Below are 19,296 nucleotides of genomic sequence, written 5' to 3' on the forward strand. Positions count from 1 at the left end.
GTTCTCATGCACTTCCCTTCTTTTTCCTATTTGAAAATTATAATTTTACACTTGGAAATCAAACCAAAGATCTTCAAGATGATACCAGAATTATATTTTCCTATCATTGTAAAAAAAGCATAGTGCACCTGTCAACTATTTTTACAAACTTGGTAACTTTCAAGACACTTAGAGGTTCTTAATACAGCTATTTGGTGATATAAAGGGCATTTGGTATGAAAAAGAATTATACATATATTCTTTCTCAAAAAGTTTTTCTCCTGCTCAAGATTAATCAGATGCAATCTTCACTGATAAATAAGAGACACAATTACCTGGATTTATGTCTGTAACAGGCTTAGCTGAACTGTAGTGTACATTCAAATGAGTATCATTCTTGGTATGGTAAAAGCTTTCCAGTTTTGACCTAGGGATCACTGCTCACACACTGATGGAAGTAAAAAATGTGCAAACTCTTGGCAAGTTGACTAAGAAAAAAACATCTTTCACCCAAAATTCAAATCTTTAAACTTTTTTTTATTAAAAAGACTACATTTCATTTTTAAATATTTAGCCATAGAATAAACACTGCTACACAAATGAGAACCTTTCACCTTTCCTGGGCAATGACAGCTGTTTCCCAGCCCTTCATTAGGAGCCTCTATCCTGGAGCAGCAGGGCATTGCTGCCACCAAAGGAAAGGAAGAAAGCATAAAGAACCAGAGAGAAATATCAACACAATACATGCCTTCTGCATCAGAAAGAAAAAGTTAGGGCTCTATTGAGAGGGATGGAAAAATTGTTGCCCGGGCACAACACAAAGGGTAGGCAGGCTATACACTCAGTGCCACAAAGCTGCCTGTTTCCAAAGTGCAGACAGTCGGAGGAAGCTGTTATTCACGGTCACCCCACTCCACTCCTTTTGAGGGAGGGGCAGGCAATACAGGACAGAAAAGAAGCCAGCTCTGGCCAACAAAACAGTTGTGCTACGCAGCAGACATCTACAAATTCCTTTACCTTTTATCAGAAGTCTGAAAGGAGAAAAAGGAAGAAGGCGGTAAGTACAGTTATCTTCCTAGTCGTTGTCAAAGTTAGGGAGGGGGCAGGTTGGCTGTGGAGCCAGGAATTGCAAAGGTGTTTGGATGTCCTCAGATGCCTTTCGTGCACCTTAGGCAAGTCATTTAGGAGAGCAGCTCAAGGACAGAGTCCTACAGGACTGGTAACAAGAGATTTGGAGCTTGCATTTGCAAATCTTAAGTTGCAGTTTTTCTTCATCCTAGCACACTAATTGCTGGGTGACATACTGTATATTTTGAATACTTTACACAAAGGGAGGACAACCAGCCCATAATGCTATTTTTGCACTATGGTCTGTGTATTCCCTTGGAAAACAAACAACAATACCAAGACCGACAATCCATGGGAAAACTGGCTGAAACAGGCAGAAGTGAGGAAACAAACCAAGAGCCATTCAATTAAGGCCATTGCTAAACCAGTGTAGCTTTGCAGTGAATGAGCTGATACACTGGAAAAACTTTGCTACTTTAGAGTAAAAATATTGACCTTTGCAACCTTATAAGCCATTTTATGTTTTTTTTTTGTTTTGTTTCCTGTAAAATTCCACAAACCATCCCCGGGGGGGGAGACCATGTTGCCCAGTTCTTTCTCCTGGAAATAGAAATGCACATCCTGCTCTAATTAACAATATTACCAAAGGAAATGCTTAAGTCTTTCAAAAGTGAATGGAGTTGATAGGCAAAATGGGTACCCTTCCTCCTCTTTAACGCTAGAATTCTTTCTAGTGTCTCACATAGTATCTTTTCTAGCTGCTCTGCTTCTCTCCCTGAGGCAAAGGCTGAGGGCATTAGAAGAACGCCTTCTGCTCAGGATGTTTTAGGGCAGGAATGATGCCAACAAGCAGAAATATTTGTATTTAAAGTGCAGCAGAAAGGGAAAGAGGAAGGCTGCCAGATTCTACAATTAAATCTGAGTTCCGCCAAGCGAATTTTTAAAAAATCCGGACAGCTAGATACGTAGTTCAGAATAAATAAAATCAGGCTATGCCTTCCTGGAAACCATTGGGCATAGTGTACATTCACCCTACATACAAAGGGAAATAGAACCGAAGGTTTAAAATACTTGAGAAGATAGGACTGGCTCTTGGATCTGCAGAAGCACTTGGCTTTCTGTGCAAGGTGGCTAAGTCCAGATTGCTTTCATTTTCGCAGAAAAAATTCTCTATATGGTATCACTACTGAAAACCTACTTTCCGTTCCCCAATTTCCTGTCAAAAAACAAAAAAAAAATAATCCCAAATCTATTTCTCCAAAGAACGTTTTTCCTTCCTGTTCAATTAACCGACCAATGCTCTCTTTAAATTATTTACACCCTCTCTGCTGAATAAAACTCCTTATTTCCTACTGGATACATGAGGATGAGCAGTAAGTTGTAGTGGCAGGAATAGCAGAAAATATGTGCGAAATAAAAACCGCAAAACAGACTGAGACAGAAAAATTGCAGCAGCAGACAAAGACTGCAGCATCACTAAGAAGCATGGGGCAGAAACAGAGGCCTGGTGGAAAGGCCAATACTAGGAGGAGGACAACAGCTTTTGATTCCAGACGTAACACTGCAAATTTGGGGGCTTTGCATGGACTTTGCCACATGTCTGTCTGTCCTTCAGTACGGCCTATAACTTCTCTATGCGTCTGTTTGTCCTTTCTTGCAGCTACAGAAAAGAGGAGACTGAACAGTGAGATCAGGGTGACAGTTCTTCAGGAGGTTGAGAAGGAGCTCCTGGAGCTTCTGTTTCTCCAGAAAGGCCCAGCTCTGTATCCATTTGCTCCAGCTCCTGCTGATCAAGCAACTCAAAATCGTCGGCTTCTTCCTCCTCCTCTTCTTTCCCAGGCAGAGGAGCTGTTCCCACCTCCTCGTTCTCAGAGAGCTGTGCCTGGAAACTGAGTCTCTCCTCGGGTTCAGTAGGCAGGAACTCAGAGAAACAAGGCCCTTCGGTGTCCTCTGAGGAGTGGAGCAGAGCCGACAGGGTGTTCTGCACAACTGTACTGATAGCCGTAGTGACAATCTCTTGACTCAACGAATCGATGTGGAGCCCCAGGCCTTGTGCGCAGGTAGCTTGGGACTCGGGGGTTCCTCCCGCTATCGCCTGCCCGTTCCCGTTGAAATGAGTATTTACAAAATGCAGGGGTGAGGCCAGGCACAGAATGGATGTGTCCGGATTCATGGCGGCAGCGGCCTCTTCAGCAGAGTTTAGCTGTTGCACACTTTGAATGGGAACGCCAAAATTCTCATCTTCGCTGGATGGTCCCAAGTCTTTGGAATGGAACTCTTCCACCGAAGGGAATTCTGCTAAATCTTTGGAGAAGGATTCCTCAGGCTCACTGGGGAGGCTCTGCTGGTCCAGATCTAAAAAAAAAAGCAGATAGGCAGTTAGTAAGTGCGTAACTTTTAGCGCTCCAGAGATTCCTGCTCTGAATCTTTAATTTGGCTGCTAGCTCAAATATGGGTTTCAGTCTTGTTTACTATACCAGTTTCTGAACGTGCTTGCCTGGCTTTTGTTCCTTTTTACTCCCTTCTGATTGGCATTACAACGTTTTTCATCTTTTCCGCCTGAGGTTCTATAAGCCAAGCACTGTATCACTAGCCCAATCTAAAAGTCACAATCTACACAGGAAGCTTACTAAAGCTTTTCTTTATTATATCTTGTTACAAGGATAAAGTACCACTGGTAAATATGCATTATAAAATTTCAGTTTATAAAGAATTCATAATTATATTGGCCAGCAGTAGCACCAGAGCTTTGCATTTCCAAAAGTCATTTTTGAGTCTTGTCAAAGCAGGTTTAGTTCAAAACTTAAGTTTGAGTCACACTCCACTCCAAACAATGAATGGAAAATTAATATGATAATATACCATCCCTGCTTTGGATGGATCTACAAGGAGCAGAATTCCCCATTGAAATGCATCCCTTCTTCTTTTCAGGCCTGAAATGGCAGACAAACACCTCTTCTACAATATTTTTCAGGAAAAGTTTAAAGGACAGGCTAGGATCTAGGCTGGCATGGTTGCTGTAGGTAATAATCTTGGATGCCATTTTGTTAGAGGGTGGAGATGAAGAAAAAAGAATGCAAGGGTAGTGGAAACCAATCCAATGAAGCCAATGAAGTTTTGTTTATAATTCTGTAATATAACTGGGCTAATTTTTGTAGCACCAATAACTTCAAAATTAAGGAACAGTTAGAAAATTAACATGGAAAAGATACTGCAATCTACATGTACTACGAAGCCAGAAACATTCAGAATGATGTGATCCTTTCCAGTTCTTGATTCATTTTTCTCATGAATTCTTAGTTCTGCCACAAAATAATATAATTTGTATTGTATCACTCAACAGCTCCAAGCTGAAATATGAAATTTGGTACAGGGAAAAGAAATATACCACCTTCAGACACATCTGTCAGTTGTGGAGTTGTAGCTCTGGAGACCGTGAATCCCCCACTTTCTAGGATAGAGGCTTCCTCATCAGAGAGTTCAGAATCTGTGATTGCTAATGCCAGAGCTGTCTTCTTCACATCTACCTGCAATAAAGGTAACATTAAGATTGTATGGCAAGGCTGGATGAGCTCGGTTAAAAACTCCATAGAGAGAATGCATCTTGAATGCCAACCCAGCCATGTCCCCTATTGGATCAATACTCATCCTAGATCAGGGGTGTCAAACTCAATTTCATTGAGGGCCGCATCAGCATTGTGGTTGCCCTTGGGGGGCTAGGTGGGTGTGGCCTACTGGGTGGGTGTGGCCTACTGGGTGGGCGTGGCCAACTCTACATCATTCGCGTCAAGGGTGCCTGTGGGGGCCTGGGCAGGAGCGGGACAGATCTGAGGGTCTCTGGCAGAAGGGGGTAGGACCAGGGCAAGTGCCAAGGCATGGTCCACTGGAGGAGCCTCACTGTTCCTCTCAGGCCATGCCGGGGGGGGGCTGGATGGTGGTGTGGGCTGCTGGGAGTCCTGGACAGCAGAGGTCAAATGCCCAGGCAAGAAACACAGCTGGGGAGGTATCACCCTTCGCGAGGAATGAAGAAATGGACCATCGCCTGGAAGTGGCCAGCATATGGCCCTCGCCTACTTCACATATCTGGCTTGGTGGGCTCAGGGGGGATGCCATGAGCAGCGTGAGAGTCAACGTTACCTGCACAATGCCACCCAGCCCCAGCCTGGCTGCTTTCGGCAGGCCGTGGGGCGCTTTCCTCATAGCGCCAAGAGGCTGAACCGGACGGTGCAAATCCAAAAAGAAGCACGATGCCGCTCAGCGTCCAGCCTGCCTGGTTTCGGCAGGCAGTGGGGCGCTCTCCTCACAGTGCCGAGAGGTTGAGCCGGGCGGTATGAAGCTCACCAGCTTTGCACCTTGCTGCCTGCTGAAACTGGACAGGCTAGGGGCTAGGCAGCATTGCATTTCTCATCAGATTCGCACCACCCGGCTCAGCTTTTGGCGCTGTGAGGAGAGCGCCCCACTGCCTGCTGAAACCAGGCAGGCTGGGAGCTGGGCGGCCTCACATTTTGGGGGGGATTTGCACCACCCAGCTCAGTCTCTCGGCGCTGTGAGGAGAGCGCCCCACTGCTTGCCGAAACCCCTCCTCCAGAGCCCATCAAGCCGGATATGTGAAGTAGGCAAGGACTATTTTCTGGTCACTTTCAGGCGATGGTGCATTTCTTCATTCCTCACAAAGGGTGACACTTCCCCAGCATGCACCCAGGGGGTGGCTGACGCGGCAGGGGCTGGTTCCTCGCTGTTTCCAGACGGCCTTGTGGAGCTAAGACAATGCATTTCAGCATAGATGGCCACCACAAAATTGTACATTGGCTCCCAGCTGGCCTGGGCCATGGCCAAGGCAGCGGAGGCCGTTCCCTCACTGTTTCCAGGATGGCTTCGCGGGCCATATGAAACCACTTCGTGGGCCGCATCCAGCCCCCGGGCCTTGTGTTTGACATGTCTGTCCTAAATGCTGCATCCTCCTTCAACAAATTATGATGAATAAAACAAGAGCAGCGGCAAGTCCAAATAACATGCAAAGATATCCATATGGATTGCTAGAGTGCTCCTTCTGACTGTTTAACAAACTGCCACAGTGGGAAAAGTAGTTCATAATTTAAAAAACAACAGGATCTTACTACCTATGAACCTAAAGGAACGCTATTGCAAACAGTCAGTACTGACGGAATTTATATTATTACATTCAAAAACATGAAGGATCCACTACTTTTAGTTTGCCAGCTTTAAGAATCTCAAGGAAAAGATTGGTCTGAAACATTTCACCTCCTATTTCAGGTGAGGCTATGACATGATTATTGTTCAAAACTAAATAAAAATGCATTGAACAAATTCTTTTTTAAACAAAATATAATTTTATTCCCAAGTCGAGAGGCACACGAATATCCTTACATGTGAATATAAGATTTATATATATAGCAAGCTACATGCCTGAAATATATTGTTAACTGTCCTTCTTGCATATACTAATTAAGATGCTTTTTGCTTCCCTCGGATAAGCCATAATTAATCCACAGAGAAGGCTGCATCAAAAGAAGTAATATGCAAACTAAGCACAAATGCACAAAAAACAAAAGTTATTAAACCCTAAATTAATAACAGTAAAAAACAGGAAATGCTTAGAAATGATATTATGGACAAACAATCTACAAAAGTCTTAAAAACTTCCTTAAAATTTATTTACCTTTGCTGGGCTTTAAGTATCTAATACAAGAGATCACTACTTCCAGTGGAGTAGATTTATCTAAGTCAGGGGTTCTCAACCTTGGCAACTTTAAGACTTGTGGACTTCAACTCCCAGAATTCCTCAGCCAGCTTTGCTGGCTGAGGAATTCTGGGAGTTGAAGTCCACAAGTCTTAAAGTTGCCAAGGTTGAGAACCCCTGATCTAAGTGAATGTGGGTTTTGAAATTAAAAAAGGTTCCCTTCCCCACATTACTTTGCCTCTACACAAATCACGAGAAACCTAAAGTTGCTCTAAACAGAAAGCAGTCAAAGAGAAGCCTCATGCTTGAAGGACCCAAAGGCTCACTGGGTAAAAGCATCCAATGATGCAAACCAAACGATTGTCCTCACACACACAACCCCTCCCCGTTGTGAAGTTCAGCTCATCACTCTCTCCGGACTCCTGTAACTCTCTCAGTGCCAGGTCTCCAGCCGCCCCCACTCTTTTGCTTGATCACGCTTTGCCCTTTTTTGCTTCTTCCCTCACCCTTACCACTGGAGAGTAGCCAGACAGTTCTGCTTCACTCTCACTTTCTGTTTCTGCCATTGGTTCACTGCCAGCCTCTGGCTCAATCTTTCCTTGACGCTCTGTAGAGTAAAATAAAATAAATATTGCCCATGGCTTCTGTGAGTCAGTCCCGTGGCAAAAGGCTTAAGAAAATACTATTTTATAACAAGTTGTTTAGTTTGTTTTTACAGCGTGTGCTTCTTCGCGCTCCTTGTCCCAATTGCACACTGACATCCATACATCTACAGGCTTTCTAGGCCCTGTGCCCACTGGAGAAACCGGTCAGTCCAGCATTTCTTTAGTATTTTTTTGACCTGCATTTTCAGTAGCAAAGAGCAGTTGACTTACTTTTCTTTTCGTGTTTAAGATGCAGAGTCTCCACCTTCATACTGTAGTCCAGTTTCATTAGGATGGGCTCCAAACGGGTATACATTCTCTGAATGAGTTCATGGTAAACTACCAGTGGCCACAGCAGAATGCTAAGTACTGGAAATATGGATAAAACTCAGAGATGTGTTAAAAACATATATATTCTCTGAAGCTAAGGCAGTTAATGTCTTCTCTAGGAACGTTAAGTTGCTAGTTACTCTCAGTGCTTCTTATGTTCAGTGAATCCCCCTGTGCCTGACATAGTACCGGTACTGTACAAATTCAGCCCTTTATCTCTCTAGCTGAAGATCATAAGATCAGGACCAACATTGTTCATAATGCATAAACAGAAAAAAAAATCCTTAGATTCCAGAACTGAAATTGAATAAACTACAAAAATAACTTTACCAAATGTTTCCCACACACTAAAAATATGATTGCCCTTATCCCCAAGCTTTATTTTCTTGTGAAGCTGGCAGAGGAAATAGATACCACCATTTGAAACGTCTACTACTGGCTTTATAGAAAGATTTGCACGACACCCTTTGAAAAAATTGCTGTATTTTCTTTTAAATTGGTTTGCTGAAAATTCCTGTGAATTCCTAGAAGGTGCCTAGAAGCTTATGATATTTGTTAGTAAAAATGTATCTTTAGTTTTAAAGGGATGCAAAGGGTTAATAAACATACTCACAGACAATGTAGGAGATCATGATTCCTGGAACATAGTGTCCTACAATTGCTAGAATCAAGCATCCTGAGCAGATTCTGGCACAGAACTGGGCAAAGAAGAGGGACAAAAATAATGCTTAGGGGGGAACAACATTCTCAGAATAGCTAGTGTACATAGCCTTCTTCGTAACAGACTTAGAGTGCCTCCCAAATTTCAGGGCCCTTTCATTCTTTAATGTTGCTTGCATTCATCCACAAATCGGTTTCATGTACTCTAAGACTGATCCTAGCTAGCTAACATTTAGCTTCTGAATAGAAGAAAAAAAAAACAAGAATAGCAAGCTACATGCCTGAAATATATTGTTAACTGTCCTTCTTGCACATACTAATTAAGATGCTTTTTGCTTCCCTTGGACAAGCCATAATTAATGCAGAAGGCTGCATCAAAAGAAGTAATATGCATACTAAGCACAAATGCATAAAACAAAAGTTATTAAACCCTAAATTAATAACAGTAAAAAACAGGAAATACTTAGAAATGATATTATGAACAAACAATCTACAAAAGTCTTAAGAACAACTTTGTTAGCAATGAGCTAATCCAAATAATGTTGTGAGTGGTGCAATTTATTTAAAAAGGCTGAAAAGCCATTTTAAAACATAACATTACTTGTAATTTATGCCCACATTTCCTTTTTTTCCTAGGGCCAGGTATGTTGTCTGAAAGATTAATTCACACTGCGATTAGAAAACACAGCAAAAGGAAACACAAGGCTGTTGCCTTTTGGTGCAGAAATACCAATGTATAGCTCCATCAGGACAATTGCTGGGAAATAACTTGTCTTACCTGTATTTCAACTGAAGTGATGTAATAAAACCTCTATTACAGTTCTTTGTTTCCACATACCTGGAGCAATGCTTTAAGATCACTGCTTAAAACATTGTTTGTAAACCAGATGACCATGTCCAAATATAGCTACTTTAATATCCATGCAGAAAAATGTTAGGTATGAATCAGTTCTAACTCCCAGAAACTATGCATTTTAATGTCTTCTTCTGAAAACAAACATGCATTTTAATGCGTTTTTCCGAATGCAAACGTGGGACAACTTTCCCTAGCACAACAGTAACTAGGCTTTGTCTTCTTACATGAAAGGCCCTATTGATTCCATACATACCTTGGCAGGGTTTTGCTTCTTATACTGCAGAAGTTCCTGCAGATATAGCCTAAAGGTAATCCAGCTCTCAGCCAAGCAACGACAGAGTTCTAAAACACTAAGCAGGTGAGGTTGGGCTCCTGTCATCTCATGGTCACTGGAATAAAAACTACATATTAGTAAGCCAAGCCTTCAAAATGACACCCAATATTATATTTAATACAATAATCTCCACAACAGGCTAACCAAGGTCCAGTTAAAAACACTGCACTTTGTTTGAAAGTGCTTGGCTTTTAAACCAATATAAGAATATATTCAGAAGGGGCATCCACCCAGAGGAACAATTTTCGAGGGTTTGAAAGTATGATCTGTGATCTGATCTGACACGATAAATAATGAAATGTGTGTATGTCAGTTCCCAATCCTATAAAATAAGATCAAATACATAGGTTAAAGAGTGTTTAAGGAATTTCAAATAATATCACAAATCAAAACACGGAGCTACTTGAAGTAAAAAGGCAGACAAGAGCAAGGAAAAATGACAGAAGTAAAGAATCTTCCCCAGAATATTAGGAACATGCCTACCTGTCTCCCCCAGGTTCTTCTATGGGTTGTACTGCAGGATAAAAAAAACGGGGAGGGTTTTTTTTAAAGCATTAACTGAGAAACGAAACATAGAAATTCAGATTCTATACGCATGTATATGTTTCTTTCTTCAACAAATTGGTCTTTATATACAGAGCTGAAGAGCTTAGCATTATAACTGTAGGTATCACAAGGACTAAGGGAAAGCAAGACCCACACTTTGGAAATTGTCCAAATACTGCAGTACTATATTAATGTATACATGTTTGCCCGAAAGAAGCCCCCCCAAAACTAAGCCCTAGCTTGATTTTTGGGGGTGGGACTAATAACCCCCCCCAAAAGTAAGCCCTAGTTTGGGGGCAAGGGTGGGGGTAGGGGGGGGTGAAGCTGCCCCATGCAGCCCGCACCTGCTTATCTTACTGGTAGGACTGCCACAACCAGGCCTCCCATCCCCCAACACTTGTGGCACTTCACGCCGTTGCCATTGCTCATGGCAGGACGCCGCATGGTGCTTCGGGCCATTTCCACTGCTCGCAGAAGGATGCCACATGGTGCTTCGGGCTGTTTCCGCCGCTCGTGGCAAGAAGCCACACGGCTCTTTGGGCCATTGCCGTCGCTCGTGGCAGAAGGCCATGCGGCGTCCTGCCGCAAGCAACCATGAAGGCCTGCATATAGTCCCTACAAGCTGCAATCGGGATTTTTCTGTTGTGTACAAACTCTGAACAGCTCATTGAAACAATGGGAAACAATCTTGTGAAATTTGTGAGCCAGATTTGGCAAACACCCCTAACACAGGCACCCAATAATTATAGTCACTGTAAGAACTACTGCCCCTATGAAAGACAAGAGTCTATTCTATCACATGAAAAAACTACTGTTAACTCAGCAGCTTAATACAATGGGCATTTACTGCATCTGTGAATATTCTGAATACCGTACTGCCTGCAAAAGAGTGGAAGCTAGTCATCACTAGTGTTGGAGTGCTATGACTGGTTTACATCAGCCTATTTTGCTCTTCCTCGGAGATTTGAAAGGCCTGTACAGCCTTAATTAACCCGTTCAGTAACATTAGCCCTATTTTAACCTGTTTCACCGTATTTTATTTTGGAAGCTTAGAAAATGCAAAAGAAGCATCAGTTCCCAAAACTGGTACAAAATTGACAATTTGATCAGTTTGATAATTGGGGGTTCCCTGATGAATCCAAAAGAAATGAGTCTATTTTGCCAAATTCTTAATTACAGAACTTCAAGAAAATGCTCAGCATGATAAACAACATGCAGAAGGAGGCTTAGAAAAGAAGTGTCCCCTTCTAGATTTCAGTCTGAACAATAAGTGTTCACTAAAAAGATATCGAATTTTTAGCATTCCAATGCACCTCTGAAAAGACCAGCTCTGTCAAAATGATTCGTAAGTAAATCCGAAAAATCTCAAGAGGTCCGATAGCACCTTTTCTTACTAACACATTTTATGAAAATGTACAACCTCCTGAAAGCTCATGCTTTTTAACAAAAATGTATAAAGACTCCTGCTGATTTTTTGCCACTATCAAGTATTACTGTAAACCATGCCTTCTTACAATGTCTGCAAAGGAAAGCATCAAGTTTAGCTATATGGAGTGGAAATAGATAAAAATTATCAAGAAATTGGCATAAATGCAAGCAAACATCATTTTTCTAATCAAATGCAACAGAACTGCATGGTATTTCTCCTTTAAGAACTGAAAGTGAGGAACCCTCTATATGGACTACAGCTAAAGATTAGGCCATACTCTCTCCAAGAAAGTCCTAATCATCTAATCATAATTCTTTGTAAGAACCAACAATTAATCATCAATGCCATACCTCCTCTGGAATTTCAACTACACCAGGATTTTATCATAATAAAACATCTTCTTGAAAAAGAAGACAGATTTCCAAGCATCCACTAGAATCCATTCACTCAAACAGGAATGTAGAAATGTCTTATGAAAATTCCATTACTTGAAATAGAGGGCAATCAACACTCCTGAACATTATTTTGTAATATTACAAATGTTGTCACCAACCAAATCCATGAAGTTAAGCTTGCAAGATGCATTTCTTTGGACAAGAAATATGAGAGAAAAATCAGGGAAGAATAGAAAGAAAAAGAAGGAAATAGAAATAGAAATAATAGAAATAATGGAAATAATAGAAATAGAATACAATTCTTTATTGGCCAAGTGTGATTGGACACACAAGAAATTTGTCTCTGGTACTGAAGTTCTCAGTGTACATACAAGCAACAAGTGATAAATCATGATCATAATCATCATAAAACTACATTCATCATAAATCGTAAGATGCAACACTTAGTGATAGTCATAGGGTAGTTTAGTTGTTCTGGCATGCAATGCCCTATAGCAGGGGTCCCCAACCTTTCTGGGTTGGTGATATGTTGGGAAAGGGAGGGACAGGCACCTTTATGCGTGCATGCGCACATGCAAATGCGACTGCACACACTTGTGCACGAACAGGGCTGAGAGCATGCATGCTCCACAAATGGAGCTAGCGCCAGCGCAAGACACACTGAGTGTGCACACATACACACTGGCCAGCCACTCATGTGGCCCAGTGACCAAGAGGCCATGCCCAGTAGTGGGCCACGGCCCTTAGGTTGGAGACCTCTGCCCTATAGCGTCATCTTGAGGGAAGAAGTTGAAGCAGTTTATGTCCAGGATGTGAGGTATCTGTAGATCTTTTCACAGCCCTTTTTCTGGCTCGTCCAGTATACAGGTCCTCAATGGAAGGCAGGCTGGTAGCAATTGTTTTTTCTGCAGTTCTAACTATTCATGAAGCATTAATTCAATCCTAACTTCTTAAAGTAGGGAATCTAACAATTCCTTGCTTTTATTATTCACTCCTTCAGCCAATATTATGATTGGTATAACCCAGTCATTCAGTTAATGGCCTATTAATTAAATGTATCGTTATTAAACTCATGGAAATTAACAACTTGCAAACAGTTTATTTCTTGCAATAGTTATTTTAATCTCATACATGTTAGTGAGAAATACTATTTCTGCAGTGTTTTCTGAATCACTTTCAAATCCCAGATCCCATACTACAACAGGTAGCATGTGGTCTTTCCTTGTGATCTTCCTCTAGTGCCTTAACAACCAGGATGTTAATCATCAATGATAGTGCCCTAGTTTCAACAGCTGGTCATAAACAACTTCCAAAGGATAAATAGATAAAAGGGCTTTTTGAGCAGAAAGAAAAGAGGAGGCTGTTGCGTTGTTCTCAATTATGATAACTCTTTAATTAGCCAAGAGTCTGAAAAACTTGGCTATAGCAATTTTTGAATCAGAGAAGTTATCTAAAATAAAATAAATTACTACAAAGCTCGGAAGACAGGACCTCTGGTCCCTGTGACCAACCCAGATTGGATCCTAGAATATCCTGGGACATGTATATTCGCCTTCGTTCATAAATTATTACAACTTGCTTCACCTACACAGGATCTGTTATATGAATGCTCTAAATGTTCAGTCTTCAAAAGCTAAAGTTAAAACGAGGGCAGAGTTACCAGTATCATAAAATCATAATTGTGGCTCATGGTACTCAAATATTTAGGACCTAATAACACAAGAACTGCATTATTTTTCTACAAATCAACCAAAGATAAAGGATGCATATAAGCAAAGAATCAAATACTGCACCTTTAGATGAAAAACAAACTTTAATTCTCAGTGGCTTCCCATGTGGACAATATAATATTGTGCAAACCAACTAAAATACACCATTGCCTTAATTCAGTTTAAGTAAAATCCAAGCAAATTGTGACACAAATGAGCTCATGAATAGATGTTCCCCTGAGTCAGCAATTCCCACTGTCAAATAGTGTTTAGCACCAGTTCAGAGATCTGAAACACCCTTGCTTGCCACATAATGTTCTTAAGGGGAAAAAAATCCTAAATTTCACTAGTAGGAAATAACAGAATTAGAACCCAAAGCAATAGACTATATTTGCAAAAGTCTTAACTTCTACTGCGTTTACCATGTTCACTTACCTGAGAAATCCAATAAAAACTGGGGCTTCCATCTCTCCAACAGCAGAATACCAATAAAACCAGTACTAAGGAGGAACAGGGGACGTAATGAAGTGGAGGAAAACAACCTGGAAAGTCCCAAAGACAGGTATTACAGAAAGAATTGGCAAAAATATAACAAAAGATTCCATTTATTCTGGCTCAATTGTATTACCAGCTATTAATTACTTTCCCTTTCCAGGTCTTCTGGACCACAGTGAGTTTCAAGAGAGCAGCAGCTTCCTCAACTTGTGTAAGATTGGGGGGGGAGGGCAAATTAATGGAATTTCTCATACAATTTTTTATCCTTTCCCAATCATTATAGGTTGGTAAACTTTTCTGTCCAAAGGTCATCCTGGTTGTCTGACCAGGGTTTGGGGCAGCAAGAAACCAGGAATCTGTTGTCAGTTGGTCATCTGGTCAGCAGAAAAACAGGTAGGGTTCTTCATGATTCTGAGCTGAACTTCTGTGGCCTATAAGAGCCCAGCATATTTATTGCCCACTCCTAGCCTAAGGCTCAGTAATGGGAACAGTGCTAAGGTCCAATCTTTCTTTACCCACATTGATTGTTTCAGAATGCTCTTGCCATAAGCACAAATAGATTGCTAAATACATTGCTCTACAAGTTCTTTCACAAAGTGCAGGCAGCTCTCTCATTCTCTGCTACATGGTTAAGGATGAGGGCAAGGCAGAGAGTTGTGTAGTTCCCAGAAATAAGTATTCAAGTGTTGCTGAGTACTACATTTGCAGATACTTTCTGAAGAAGGATGAGAGGGAAGAAAGGAGAGGAGAGAGAAAAGAGTAAAGGAGAGAAGGTTGGAGGAGAAGAGGAGAAGTGGGGAGAAAGGGGAGGAGAGTGGTGAAGGAAAGAGAAGAGGAGAGGAAGAAGAGGGAAGTAGGGAAAAGAAGAAAGGGAGAAAGAAGGTAGAGAAGAAGGAGTGTGGATACAGTGAAAGGGAAAATGGGCGAGCAACACCAAAAGTCATGTGTATGTATTTATTTCATTTTGTTAAAAGTATCTTATATATGAATGTAAAAAGAATGTATGTTAACATCTGATAAATATCACGGTATACGTATGGGGGAGAGTTTGGAAAAATAAAAAATTATTAAATACATTTGCAGATACTTGAATGTATCTTTTGGGAAAGAAATGTAAGACCAATCAAAAACATTCACAGGAGTATAAAAGGTTGAAGTGCACAGTAAATAAAAAAATTATAAAATTATAAATTCTAAAAAAAATTATATAACAATTGCTGCTATATTAATTTTTAGAAAATCATCCTTTTTATACATGAGAACAACTCCAATTACTTTCTACTGTTTTATCAGTATCAGTTAAGGTTTTTCAATAGAGAAGCATCTATATATATATCATCTTAATAATCCTGGAAAATTTGTTTTCTCATTATAAGAGAAAATTGAAAAAAAAAAATAGCTTCAGAGTCAAAAGCAAGTCTATGACTTTACGTCTAGGATAGATGCCCAGCTAACTCAGAATCAGTTTTATTTGCATTTATGTGGATATTTGAAATATTATTAGATTTTTATTATTATCCCCCAGAGTATGAGTGTACATCATGGAAACATATATTCTGAAAAACTGAAGTTAAATTTACAGGCACCTACACATTTATAATGGTTATACAGATGTCACCTAGGAATTTGAAATATTTTAATCCTAGCATGACTGGCTTCTAAAAATGTAATAATTACCATTTTTCTGGTAGAGCCACATTAATTCTTTTATTGTCATAGAGTATCTAAAACGTTACTACACAGAATAACAGAAAAAATATCTGGCTATTTTTAATTCAAGTCTTCATAACAGTAGCCACTGGAAATATAATTCCAATCCCTGCATGGTTCCAATCCATGAATATACTTTGCTGATAGTCAGCTCGTTGTCTCTAAGAGTAAACAGGATGTTTTGTTTTGTTTTCCAGCAGTTTCTGGACTCCACTAGTCAGCCTTGTTAAATGTTGCTGTCTGTGCAGAAGCCACAGAGCTAGAAAGGAAGGAATGTGCTAGTATAACAATTCTCAGCAATTATAGGCTTGACAAAATCTCAGTTGGCAGAGGGTAAGCAAAAGCTTCTTGGGCTTACAACCTCCTAGTACATTGCCAGGAGTGACTAAGCAATCAGTCTCACGTATACTAGTATAAACCATGTGTATCATATGCAGTGAATACACAATCTCCTGGGCAAACCTCCAGTTATCTGTAACTGCTAGTAACGGCCCTTGTTTATCACAAGTCAATCCTAAAACTCTTGGCAATAATTATGAACAGAAAAAAATCCACTTACACATTGAGAATAAAGAACAAAAATTACTTGAAGCTATAGATAACAAATATTAAATTCTGCATGTTGGACTATGACTGCACTCTTTTAGATCAACCTGCAAAGAACTCTGGAACAGATAACCCAATGCATAATCCTCTTAGGTTCACATAGTACATGTTTATTTTGTGGTTCCATTGGAAGTAAGATTAGTGGTATTTACCTGAACAAGTATAGCACAGGATTGTTTTGTATGGCATCACTCAGTGGCACTCCCTATACTTCAATTGTTAAAAATCAGAGCCTGGCATTTACATTACTATCTCAGGGCAAAGCTAAAAAGATTTCAACCTCTCGAGAGCTACCACAAGGCAGAGGATAATACTGGCATACTTTAGACAAATAAAATACCCGACTATTCATCAGATAGGTGAATCATTAATTTTGAGATGCAATCCCTCTTTGAACTATACTTTTAACCCAAGGCACTATACTGAATCTCTATATACAGGCAACCAAAAACTGCCTAATTTTGTTCAAGTAAAATCAAAATATTTGAGATTTACAATTTGCATCACATACCTTCAAGACTCTGATAACACTTGTACGTCTCGCAAAACCATTTTTATAGTACTCTATCCACAACTATCCATTTTTATCCCTGATACATTTAAATCTCATTCTTTAATACTTATTTAAAGTATTGGGGGGATTCACTAGAGCACAGCAGAGAATGCTTAGATATAAATATCAAATAAGAATATGCATGCTTTCTGTTTCACTGCTTAGAAAAATAAATCCAACATGCTAGAAAACATTTTTTTGGAAATTGGAAAAAAAAGCAGTGAGTAGTTATGTTGTTTGAATCAATACATTGCAACAGCCAACATTATAGGGTATATGAAAGAAATCTAGAAACTCCCAGAATATAAAATCAAGAATACAGGTGTCAAATAACACAAATGGTCTAACCATGTAATCTCCACACATTATCAATTAACAGTATAACTTGATATTTATAATTTAATATCATTCCATCCTTCTCATTGCTCATATATTAGGAAAAAAATCTACTCTTGCAATTGTGGCTGGGACCACCCCATGTTATGTACACCTAATTCAATAAAATGTGAGGCATCCAGAGCAATATCCTGGTTAGCAGAGGATGTTCCTGCAGAGACATACCTCTTCAAGAAAAAGTAATTTACATTAGCTAAAACATCAGATTTATTTATTTCAGTCAGTTTATATCACCACTCACTCACCACCTCTTGACAATAAACAAAATTTATTATTTTATTTTTTGCATATCAGGCTATCAAATGATCCTTATTTCAACACAGCCATCATTTTGTGTTGCAATATTCAGGAATATATAAATCATTTACAATCTGCATTAAAAAATATTTTTCTATGTATTGGACTTGATCTGAGAGAAACCTGGATACTAGCCTGTATTGTGCTATCTAGCACTGGCCATATCACTACTGTTGAGTTTAATTTACCACACAAAGTTGTTGTGAGAATTTGGGGTGCTCCCACTCCCATATCTCTACACTACTGACCCGTTTTCTAATTTCACCATCTCATAATTCCCACATATGCCCACCTAACACAACATTGACCAAATCTCTCATTTCCCTCCCCACCCCGACTCTTTTCAAGACAGTCAAAAGAATACGGACAGCTAATCTGTAACACTAATGGGAATTTATTAGTGAGAAATCATTCTTAAGGTTGTGCATGAAAACACCCATACGCTTTTAGCATACTGTAATTTAACCTAGGCCGACTAGCAACCAAATTCAAGTTTCTATTTATTCACGAACCTAACTGGGTGACTGAGTCAGTGATTTTCTCAGCTCAATCTTCCTCCAGATGTTTTTGTATCCAGGAGCCTATGCATGCTTCCTTGAAGTCCTTAAGGAAAATTTTTTGTGGGGGGGAGGAGCACAAGACCAGAAGTGAGCATAAGACCCGAGATCTTATACAGCCCTTTCAGAGAAAAGATCTATGCAGTAATTTATGGATATCACTAGGCATTGTTTCCACTGCCACGAATCAATCCCTTCTCAAATATTTCGGTCTCTATGGCAGGCCTCCTCCTTGCAACCCTCTTCCAGCAATCTCAGTAGCCAACAGGGCCAGGGAGTCCGTTCAGAGTCCTAAAAACCTCTCGGCACCATCTCCAGCTAGCTCTCCCTCCCCTCCGGGCGCTGCCCCGTGCGACCCACGCTCTGCTTTGCGCCACCGTCTCTTCCTCCGCTCACCACAAAGCAGCTCCGAGCGCCACGGCCCCGGCCAGGCTTTGCGGCGGCCTCTCCCAAACCAATAGCCGCTGCACGGCAGTCACGGTCGCTTCCCAGCCTCTCAGGCGTCGCCTCAGCCGGACGGCTAGAGCCAACACCTCCTGCTCTTCCTCTTCCTCTTCCTCAGCTTCTGTCGCTCCGGGTCCGGGCACCGTCACCGCCTCCCCTTCCTCAGTGACTGGCACGCTCGGGCCTCCGCTCGCCATCGCTTCAGCCAGCGATGAGCAAAGAGGTAAGGGAAGAGCGGCAAGTTCGCCTGACAGCCGCAACCGGAAGTAGCAGCAACGGCAGCGGCAGCGGCAATGCACGGATGCCAACTTGGTGGTAAAGCCAATCACGTGAATCGCCCCCTTCGGCACGTGAAGGAGGATTTCCCCCCCCCCGCCTCCTCACACACACAGACCCTTCACGCATTTGCTATTTATGTAGTAGAGAGGCTAAGAAACCCAGTAGCGGATGCCTCTGTTCCCCAGACGCCTGCTCCAGATTGTCATAAGAACACTGTCCTCTGACGGAGCGGAGGAGCCCAGCAGTCATTTCCCCCCCCCCCCCCACTTATGCCTCTGACTCGGGGGCTAATTCCACGCTGCGCCAAG

The 19,296-nt window shown here is 41.1% G+C and overlaps 1 protein-coding gene across 1 annotated transcript; it reads right to left on the minus strand.

Annotated features, from left to right (window-relative positions):
• Positions 1–495: 495 nt before the first annotated feature.
• On the minus strand, positions 496–18,985 carry RETREG2 (reticulophagy regulator family member 2). The gene is made up of 9 exons (XM_039348788.1): positions 18,662–18,985; positions 14,087–14,193; positions 10,056–10,086; positions 9,492–9,627; positions 8,336–8,420; positions 7,624–7,761; positions 7,261–7,355; positions 4,439–4,574; positions 496–3,402 (listed from the first exon to the last, which is right to left on the minus strand). The coding sequence occupies exons 1-9, from the start codon at positions 18,904–18,906 to the stop codon at positions 2,738–2,740; spliced, it is 1,638 nt and encodes a 545-aa protein (XP_039204722.1). The 5' UTR covers positions 18,907–18,985; the 3' UTR covers positions 496–2,737.
• Between the last annotated feature and the right edge of the window lie 311 nt (positions 18,986–19,296).

Source organism: Crotalus tigris, unplaced genomic scaffold, assembly GCF_016545835.1.
Source record: "Crotalus tigris isolate CLP2741 ecotype Arizona unplaced genomic scaffold, ASM1654583v1 scf7180000018173.423308, whole genome shotgun sequence".
Taxonomy (NCBI): Eukaryota; Metazoa; Chordata; class Lepidosauria; order Squamata; family Viperidae; genus Crotalus; species Crotalus tigris.

Excerpts from the sequence above, each read along its gene's own strand:
- RETREG2 (XM_039348788.1), bottom strand. The coding sequence starts at position 18,906 with ATGGCGAGCGGAGGCCCGAGCGTGCCAGTCACTGAGGAAGGGGAGGCG. Across the intron at positions 8,421-9,491 it reads AGAAGCAAAACCCTGCCAAG|TTCTGTGCCAGAATCTGCTC; the intron begins GTATGTATGGAA and ends TTCTTTGCCCAG. Across the intron at positions 3,403-4,438 it reads ACTGACAGATGTGTCTGAAG|ATCTGGACCAGCAGAGCCTC; the intron begins GTGGTATATTTC and ends TTTTTTTTTTAG.